The 11,036-nt window shown below is 33.4% G+C and overlaps 1 protein-coding gene across 1 annotated transcript; it reads right to left on the reverse strand.

Moving 5' to 3' along the window:
- Positions 1–15: 15 nt before the first annotated feature.
- On the reverse strand, positions 16–9,482 carry LOC129787558 (uncharacterized). The gene is made up of 2 exons (XM_055823267.1): positions 9,022–9,482; positions 16–3,715 (listed from the first exon to the last, which is right to left on the reverse strand). Exon 2 carries the CDS (start codon positions 3,123–3,125, stop codon positions 1,290–1,292), a length of 1,836 nt encoding a protein of 611 aa, XP_055679242.1. The 5' UTR covers positions 3,126–3,715; positions 9,022–9,482; the 3' UTR covers positions 16–1,289.
- Positions 9,483–11,036: the final 1,554 nt, after the last annotated feature.

Genomic DNA, 11,036 nt, shown 5'->3' on the forward strand with positions numbered 1-11,036 from the left:
CACAAACACTTCTGCTTCTTTTTATCTCAACGTTTTATTTACATACTTTCTCTTTAACATGATTTGGATTAATTTTTAATAAATCCGTCAATTTTTTTTATTCTAAAAATAATTTAAAAGAAAATCAGAAAAAAATGAAAAATATTCAGCACTATTTTTACAATTTGGCATTTTTTTTATTTTACATCATTTACATTATAAATTCTTTTAATATTTTGTATTTAAGAGCATTCCTGTTTAGTATGTATAAAAAATAAAATAATTCTTCAATTGATACAATTTCTATAAATTTTATTCAACTAAAATTTTTTGTAACTTTCTAAAATCTTTAGAATCATGGATTCATAAGCTATTTGGTGTTAATGCATCTTAAATGTACATTGAAAGAAAAAAAATGTTCTACTTCAATTCCCACGTTCTTTGCAAATGCTTAAAGAAATCTAACTATGTAAATAAATACCTAATATATTGTGGGGTACATAATACATTATTATGTGGGTGTTTAGAATGTCAAGAAATCGCATTCCATTTTTTTTCTTCTGGCATTGCTATTAAGATAAATTCGTTTTTGGAATTATTTCAAGATAGAGAGGGATTATTCACATTAAAGTTTTTTTTGGGTGATTATTTTTTGTTGGCAAAATAGTTCTAAACTAAGAAAGTCTAAAAAAATATACAGTAAAAGAAAATATATGCAAAAGATATAAATTAAAATTCAATGAAATTTTTCATTTTTCAGAATTTTCATTCATAATTTTTATTCTAATAGAAATTCTTCTTCATGGCAGAATGGCTAAAGAATTTATTTTAATTAATAAATATTTTTTAAGATAGGTTTTTTTTGCAAAAAAAAAGATAAAAATGTCAAAATATGAAAGATAAATCGTCGAGTTATTATTAATATTTATTTTTACAAAACTATCAAATAACTTTTAAAAAAATAATTTTCAACTATACAGTCTAGTCAGTGGTACTCTGTAAATATTTTAATATCTAATTATACTAAATATTAAAAAATACATTTTTATCTGGCGTAACATGAATTGGACAAAAGATAAGTAATTTCATTCATAAATACTGAAAATTGTGTTAAAGAATATCTTTAAGAAAATTCTTTTTTTCTTCTAAATTTTTAAATTCTTGATATGAGTTTTTTTCCTTCATTTTCAAATCTGAGAATATTTCAGAGAAAATTAAAATGTTTAATAATTGTTTTAAATTCTTGTGGCACGATTACAGAAATTCCGTGCACTCTTATAAGGAGTAGGAGTAGTAGTTGGGTGTTCTTATTAAACATCTGTTTGTTCGCCGACACAAGAATCCGTGGTACAGCCCCATTTTTTCCATGTTGTATCGCACATTCTATTGAGCAAAGAATGCTTTTTATCGTATAACGAGTGCACATCGCTCGAACGGGGTGGCGTAGAGTGTGGTACGAAGCCGGGAATATGGGTGGGTGGATGCAGATTATGTTGGTTGTAAATCTTTTGCTGATCAACCGCAAAGTCCGCACACTTTTCCACCTCCATCACAAAAGTATTTGTGGAGTTTGATGAACACTTCCCGTCAGCCTTGGTAGCTGCTGCGGCCAGGGTGATGGTCTTAGTTTTGGTGCTGTTGCGGCGTCGCTGAAGACGTTGATTTCTCTTGACATTAATACTCATTAGGCGTCTTACGCCACGTTGGACACGTTTGTTGCGATAGGCAAAGATGAAGGGTGAACTGAGATTGGCCAGCACTACTGCAAAGATGGAGACGAGCGTGCGATCGGAGGGACTGAGGAGGGGCACGCTGTGACCTTCGAGGAGTACGAGAATACCAAATGGGATGTAGGAAATAAGGAACATGATTATCACGAGAATACTAATACGAGCAGCGCGGGATTCCTCGCGATACTTGAACAGTGATGAGGCATTAGAGAGTCTATGTCGGATGGATGTCATGTAGCTTAGGGCCTTTGGGTGCACCTGGACCGTGGGCAGAGGAAGCAGTGGTCCCGACACATTAACCACCGTTGTGAGCTTTTGGAGATTTGGCGTGGAATTCGCATGCCTCAAGTCACATTTGAGCTTATCGAGGTCCTCATGAGGGAACAATTGGCGTGCACTGTAATTTCGCCTCATTGATTCACCACTCTCCAGTGATAGCGATAGTAGGATGTTATTCTGATTGTTATCTATTGACTTTGGTATTTCGAGATTATTTTTTAGTAGCAGTGGCTTAGTACACGAATCTTTGGCTTCGTACTCTCCTCCGTCGCGTGGTGGAAGATCCCCAGGCGCCGATTGGCGCTCATTGGGAAAGTTCTGCGGTGATTGTTGGGTGTTGAAAGATGTGAGATTCAGAGCACTCTGGAGGAGTGGAGATGATCCATTTTGGCGCATTCTGAGCCCATTTTCACGTGCTTCTCGGAATATTCGCCAATACATGGCACACACCAGGCCAAAGGGCAGCAGGATGATGACGAAGAAGTACGCAAATGAGAACACAGCTCCGTAGATCCCATATGATTCGTACAAGACAGTGTCATCCCCACGAAATGATGATGCCACACCAAAGACAATACCTAGGCACCATGTAGCTCCAATGAGGGCCCATGCTCGCGGTGCTGATACCCTCGTATGGTATCGCAGTGGATCAGTCACAGCACACCACGTATCTCCAACCACCAAGAGTACTGATAGAGCACCCAAAGCTGCTGCCACATCTAGAGTCCAAAGACGATTGCTTGGCAAAATTGAATCATCTTCATCATCCAACTCCTTCACCTTTTCCTCAAATTCCGTAATAACGATTGTATTCTTTATCTCAGAAACTGAAGTTTCTTTGAAGATAATATTTTCTGTGCACCCTGGTGCTGTGCCATTGATGCTACTGCAGTTGATGTCTGATAGTGCATCTGATAGGTCATTGGAATCATCTCTTGAATCACGCAAATCAAATGAATTGAGCAGAAGAGATGGTCCAAGGAATAAACAGCAGACGAGGTTAACAATAAGTAGATTGATGACAAAGCGATTGGCTGTTGTTCTGAGGCTTGGTGTCATCCAGAAGACACCAAGTGCCAGTACATTGACGCTCACTGAGAGCAATAGTAGAGCTCCAATTAAGAAATCTATAGCCATATCTGTGTGCAATCTTTCCTGGTTTAGATTTTCTCAGCATATTTATTTGCCCATTTTTTTAAAAATTTTTTTATCCTTTTTATGTGACTTGGCAAATGGGTTTTCGTGCGAAATACTTATTCAGCAAGAATGGTGATGCGTTCACAGAACTCAATAATTCACGTTTTGTGATTACGCGAATCTCATGATAATCGGTTGTATAAATATTTATAGAAATTCGATATGCATGTCATTCAGTTATTATTCAGACTACAGAACTTTAGGTAGTGTACTTCTGTTGGGGGGTACACAAAGCCGCAGTGGCGTCTTGTAGTTCTGTGCGTAACACACCAATAAGTACAAATGTTGCTTATCAATTTGAGCGTAGGGGTTTTGCTCATGTAACGTCTATCTTTAGATCTTCCACTTTCAATTTCTTGACAACATAAACTGAAGAATCCAGGTGTCACATTTACTTTTTTACTGCAACCATTCAATTTGCTGAATTTTCGCCACAACACAATGCTTTAAATCAAATATAATGGATTTTTAAACTCGGTGGGTACTTCTCAGAAAATCTCGAGTCACGATTTTAGCTGCACGACCAACGTCTGCAAATAGATGGAGAAAAAAAAGTATAAAGAATAAAGAATCAATTTATGGACGCTTTGTCAATCGTTTCATATAGGTAATTAACGAATTGATTAATATTGAAAACTCAGAAATATTTACTATTAATTAAAATGTCTATGTAATCACTTTCGAACCTGACCTCGAATTGGAATACATATTACTATGTACAGCATTATACCATTCATTGTTCTATGCATACACCTATTAAACGCTTTTATAAAGACATCTGATCCTGTGTCCACGAGAATGATATTTATTTTCAATTCCTTAAGTAATTTTTTAACGGCAATTTAGTGCTTTAAAATTTTTATTTAAAAAAAAATAGAAAAATAATATAAATATATTTAAGTTTGTAATGCTGATATGCAGTGATTTTTATTCTTCTTTGGGGCTTTTCCAAGCCCACAAGTATGTATTTGAGAGCAATACGTACCAACATTATTTATTTACTCACTTCTTATATTCTCTTTTTGATGTGTAACGTTATTTATTTTTTCAATGACTAATAAATTGCGATTAGTTAATCAAATATTGGTATATTAATTATTTAAATAGGCATAACGCTAAAATCACAATAACGTCGAAAAACTGCCCTGTATTGAAACTTTCATTGATTGATTTACCATAAACATACGCATTGACTGATTAAATATTTGATGATTCTTATAAATTTTTCTTCGTGGAATGCTCAACACTTTGGAATTTGTTATTTTGTTGTAAAACCCGTCATAAACTCGAAAATGAAAATATTTTCAATGTTATGATGTAATCGACGCTACATATACATACACAATAAAGGTGGAACGAATCTTTTAAGTTTAATTTTAGCTATTTATGACCTAAATTTTAAAAATTTAACTTTCGTGGAAGCAGCATTTCTGCAAAGTTAGCAGTTATACGATTGTTGATTGAGCCACAAAATTTATGTGAAAAGTTTGGGACTTTCAGGATCATTTCGCGAAGAGTTATTTAGTCACAGACAGTGTTCATTAACCTTTATAGAAATGAATTTTTGTAACAAAAAAAAATATGACCAATTGCTGATGCTGAGTTAATAATAATTATATAGTATCTTTTGGTGGAAAATAAAGCCCTGGTTCCATTGTATGTATCTGAATTCATATAGGTATAAAAAACACATGACGTAAGTATTCGTGTAGCATTTTCGGCAATGAAATTTTGCGTACAACAAAACTCGCTTCATGCCGTGTTTAAAAATAGTGCTTTTATTCCAAGTCGCCTGGGGGGGTATAAAGTGAGGGGGGCTACCTAGTCAAATGAGCCAATAACCACGATGTATTTTTGCTCAAATACAGACACAATTTCCTGTCACGTATATACATATATGCAGTGCTTCAATCATTTCAATTTTTGGGATTGAAATAATTATAATAAATAATTTGAATAGAGCATTGCAAAAAAACAGAGAGACGAAAAGGAAAAGTTTTCATGAATCCACCATTCATGAGTCTGCCTAAGATTAGCCTATAAAAGAATTTAATTTTGCGGCTGAGGTTGTAACTTGACAGAAATACATTTGCGAGTAAGGCTAAATGATTAAGTCAAAATGATTTAAAATCTACTGGTTAGAAGAATAAATGTAAAGGAAGCTTTATTTCTCTCAGCGCGTGGAATAATTTAAGAAGAGGCAGCAAACTAAAACTGAAATAAATATATGACGTAACGTAGGGGAAATTATCTTTTTTTTTTGTAACTCTCGTATTCTCTTTTTGTTTTCGAGTTAAGACAAAAATAGGTAGGTATCCATTAGAACAGGTATAAAATCCTTAAAATTGCATAACATAACATAAATAGTTTTCTAAAATAAAGTAAAGGAGTTCCTATAAAAAATCTTAATGTTGTAAAATATTATTAAAATCGATAATGGAGTTCATAAAACCTGTACTTTGGAGTGTGAGGTTTTTCTAAAATAGAACAATTTTAAAGGAAATTTCCAGCCCTAAAAGTTCCTTTCAAACTATTTTATTCTATCTCAATGGGAAATACATTTTTCCAAGATTTTCCGACACCCTTGCGTGACCTATTCCAACACAATCTCCTTCAATATTTCGTGTAAAGAACGTATAGAGAATCGTATTATTGTGAGAATAGATAAAAGGATAAAATATATATTTTATTTGCTCTTCACGAAAAGAAACACTTTATTACCATTGACTTCTATAAACAGAAATTCTTTAAATGGTGCTAAACTCGCAACATGTTTGAATAAATCTTCAACAATCGTTTAAAATACCTCTCGAAAAAAAGTCATTGTGTCTGTTCATTTTCTTTTATTAAATTCAGCCTGCAACGATTAAAGAATATTCTTTTAGATGAACATCTTTAAGACATAAAAAAAAATTAATGGTAACTCGCAAATTGGCTAGGAGGACTAGTTGACACAGTGCCAGAGAACGTAACCAATTATGAATGATATGTGATTTCTAATAGAACGCCACATGGAGAAATTCCTAAATACATACAACTGTTCTCGACATATTAATTAGATGGTATTGAATTAAGATATTTGGTATTCTAATTATCGTTAAACACGAGTTCCTAAGATTGGAATTAGATGTTCTATAAACACAATTTTGAAGTCTCACTGTTCTGGAAAAATATGTTTATGAAAAAGTATTAGTCAGGCTAGCTTTTAGAATTTCCTGAATTGTAAAAGGAATGTGGAATGATAAAGAGATTGCTAGTTTGAATTTTCTAAAATTTTATCTACGAATTAATTATTGAAGCTTTTAATAAACACCTACTATTTTAAAACTTCAAAACATATTCCGTATTTTAGATAGAAAGTTGATATAAAATAAAATTTATCTTCGAGGTTTTTTTTTAAACAAATCTTTGTAGAAAATAATAAGTAACTAAACAATAAAATTATTTAAAAAATTATCCTTATGATCCTTTTTTGCTTAATTAACTTAATTTGATAAACAAAAGCTTAGAAAGTTTACAAACTCTTACGACTTTTAAATGATTTTATAAACATAATTTCACAAAGCTCCTAACTAAAGTGCCAATAAAAAGAATTCATCTGATGAACCAAATAGCAGTGCATACCCAAATACACATATCGTGGAATAACAATTACCATAACGTCGGCGCGTTATCAATGGATTTAAGATACACGATACATATGAGACATGCGCAGAATAATTTGTCACACGCTCTAATTTGAATCATATGATTTCAATTTAGACGCCTTATTGGAGAAATGGTGGTATAATTCTATTGAATTAGTCACTGGAATTCAAATGAGGGAATTCTGGACTTTTTTCTGTGCCTTCCCGCATCACTGAATATCAAATTGAGAATTAAAATGTAGATTTAGGAGGATGTTACGTACATATACACCTGTGTGAGCTTTTGCACGCACAACAATAGCTGCCGTGTAGCTTGTTTTAGTCGTGTAATATTAATAAACAATTTATTGACGCCACACAATGCAAATTAAGTCTTATGGTATTAATTAATCGATTTTCTTCGTTGTGAGAAGTGTCAACTTGGTCCCCAAATGGCACTCCATATGTAGCATATCGGCAAAAAGCTTCCGCTGTTGCCAAGAAATTTGGCATCTCATATGTGCTCCGATGGGAGAATAACTACAAAATTATATGCAAATATTTTCAATAAGTAGAACTTGTCTCTTGGAAATAAAATGAGAACATTGCAGAATAGTAAAATATATTATGTTCTATATGTAATGTACATATAAAGTACTTGTGCAAATCACATAACAGTTTGTTCCCGAGCTATGCCTGTGGAAGCTCCATTTCGAGGAGAAATAGAAAATTATTTCTAGTTTTATCGATCATTTTTCCAGATGTTTCTGGCAAAGAGCGCTTTTATTGGCCGCAAAGAGTAATTTAGTGTTTTGGGTTTCTTTTTTTTTACCCGACTGTACTATTATTTTTCAATTTTATGTATAGAATTTATGCAATGTACGAAAGCACTCTATTACATAGACTGATTTTGATAAAATTGATCCTAAAAAAATTCAATATTTTTTCTTTTTGCGTCTCTAAGATGGAAACAATGATTTTTTCTGATTAAAAAGAATTTAACAAAAAATCTAGAACTGATTAAGAAACTAACTGAAAATGATAGCAACAGTCTGGCACCAATTTAATTCAATCTAATTTACCCTATTGTTTTCATCATTTGTTTGGTATCTTTTTGGCTGTAGTTTCTTTTCTTTATCAGTCGGGTATCTGTTGTGTTTTTTTCTTAGCCAAATTAATCAGACGATTCCTCAATTTTAGTTAATGAACTCAATTGGGGCGCAAGAGTGGCGAAAAAGTGCTCTCTGTACCAGCAGTGGGCACATGACATGTGATGAGACCAACTAAGATTGTTAAGTTAATTTATGTGTGGATCTGCACAAAGAATACAAGAGGAATTAAAGGGAATTAGCATTTAACGTGTGATTTATGCAGAAAAAAAGGATAATTTTGAATTTAAAGTAGGTAGTACATCGTATAGAGATTCGTATTAAAGTTCATTGACACAAAGAATATCAACGACTAAGCCGTCGTAGAATCTGTTATTAAGCAAAAACGAAAATTTTGGGGTAATTCAAAATTATGGGGGTGTGGGTGGTGATGGATTTGACCTCACCTTCGGGCGTCTTTTAGTCGATATAATGTAATTAAATTTTGTCGTTAGGGGCAAGGCCCTATCTATTACCGCTCTATCACAATAGATTGATATGCTATGGCCCACTATATAGCTACGAAATAATTTCGAGCTACCCACTTCCTTAAAAACAAAATTGTCAGATCCTCAAAGTTATGAGCACTGAAAAAAATCATATTTTTAAAAATTTTCTGAGAATCTTTTGATTTAAGTAGGTATATTATTAAATATTTATAGAATCTGTATAAATATGAGTTTTAGCAGAGATTTCCTCTGACTCAGCATTATATGGCTTTAGCCATGGAAAATTTTCGTCTTCATCTCAATGCAAAATTACATTTCAGTGCATTGTCTTGGCATCCTTTATTAAAGTTTCTCTTAACACTATATATAGGTACCAAGATCTTGAATATTAGAAAAAATCTTACAGTTCAACCGATTTCTTTTGATTCACTCAAAGGAAACGAATAATTTTTCGTGTTACTATAAAAGACAACTATACTCAAATATCACTACACCATATGTGAGTTCACCGAGCTATTGAATGATGTGAGCAAATTGCGAAATTGACTCAGATAAGATTGAATGGTATTCGGTAAATATATGTAAGTATGTATAATCCGTTTAAAAATTTTACCTGGAAATTTCACTTCTTATACTTTGGCGGAGTTTGTCTGTCTCTTCCTCCAGAGAATGGGCACTGCATAAGTGTTACGCTATATATTGGTGAACATAGAGTCTACAAGTAGTCGAGCCGTGGAGGACGTTTACATTTCACAAAAATGTTCACACTGCTGAGTCAAAATATATTTCTGAATTCTTTTTTTTTCTTTTATAGCAAAGCACTCGCTTCTTGCAACTCTGTCTTGGAATTTTTAAAACAATCTCACAAAATTCAAACAAATAATTAGAGAACCGCACCAAAAAATTAATATATAACTTTGTCTTCAAACTCAAATTAATAAATCTCCGCTAACCAGTGCAGTTTTTGCAAAACACTGTGATTCTAATCGTGTGGCGGCAATTATTTGAGAAGGAGACTCTCAGTGCTGCCTTCTTCTATGGCTAGAAGACGAAGACTGATTTTAACTTGTCGAGATTCACGCACCAACTGACTGTCACAGTGGCTTTGACTTTTGCAATGCGCCCCACACATTCAAGCATAGCCATTCCATGTTGTACATGTTATGTGAATTAGCGCTGACGCTGCGGGACATATCGTTGAGGCACAATACATACAGCAACATTAAAATGTACTGCGCATTCTAAAATTTACAGCCTAAAGCCACCTAATGTTCTGAACTCATACATATCTAAAAATCAAAGCTATATATACAAAGGTAACAAGAATTAAAATAGATAGGTATATCATTTATTTCAACTGAAAAACGGGATGTTACATAAATGAGCATACTTATCGTTTAATCTGTTAAGTGATTGAAGAAGTAATCCCACGATCTCACCTGGAAACATCTAAGCACTTGTGATAAAAATCAAGAACTTTGGAAAAGCTCTCTGCCAATTTTTTTATATAAAAAATATTTTGGCAGAAAATTCCTTCTGTGCTTTCGAGGGGAAAAAAGTAAAATCTCCTATGCTATGTATATTTGGGTAAAGCCCAAATATGTTTTCTTATGATGCCTTTATTGCCTTTATTAGGTTTTTTTTTTATTTTATTCATAGTACAAAAATCCAATTTGGAAACCACGGTGGAGTTTTCGTGTGACTCATCAGCCTATATAGGTAGGTACCACACAAATTTGATCCGTATGACGACCCGCCCAGTCTGCTGGACTGATCGTAAGTTGAACTCACCAAATTTTTTTTGTTTTTTTTTTTTTTGGATGGAAGCCAACTGACTTTTCAATGGGCCGCACACCCTCAAAATTCCACTAATCATGCATGTTGTAGAGATTCTTCTAGATATTTGCGTTACAACTCGATGACTTTTGAAGATGTTGTACATATTTCGGTAAAATATGATCAAGAAAAATTTATGGTATTCAAGGTATTCCCTCCTACAGAAGATGGCATAAAATCCATGGAAAGTCATGGAATATACTACATCGATTGCCACATGATTTGTATTCATGGTGCAAGAAAATATCATTGTCATTCCAAGCCAAAAAGTGCAATTCCATCTCAAGCAGCTTTCGGAAAAAGATTATGGGATTCCCAGGTGCCGCAATAGTTGTGTACGCGGGGAATTTCAGTGATCGTGGACTAGAGACCATAAAAATATTTATTTTGCTTTGGTATTCGAGTTCCAATTTCTATGTCTCTTGCGGTGGTTTTCTGAAGGTGTGTATGCTATATAGATTAGACAATATTAATTGGGGTTTTCAAGATGTTCCATTTAGGTTTATTTTAATTAAAGTTGAACATGTATTTTATGCATAAATCTGCAATTTATTATTACATCATTACTTAACAATGCAAGTAATTTTTATGAAAAGCATGTTGATTTGAGATTGTTAGAAAAAAAGGCGGGAAAAAATGAAAGTCAATTTATGCATGGAATATGTCGCAAAATGCAATCTATTTTCTTTTCACTTGAAAGGGAGGTAATTTGATCTCATCGGTATGCTCTTGTCGTCACTTTGGAGTCCCCACCTTGTAACTATATAGCCCACTTTTAATCAAACCCTTCAT

This window comes from Lutzomyia longipalpis, chromosome 1, assembly GCF_024334085.1.
Source record: "Lutzomyia longipalpis isolate SR_M1_2022 chromosome 1, ASM2433408v1".
Classification (NCBI taxonomy): Eukaryota; Metazoa; Arthropoda; class Insecta; order Diptera; family Psychodidae; genus Lutzomyia; species Lutzomyia longipalpis.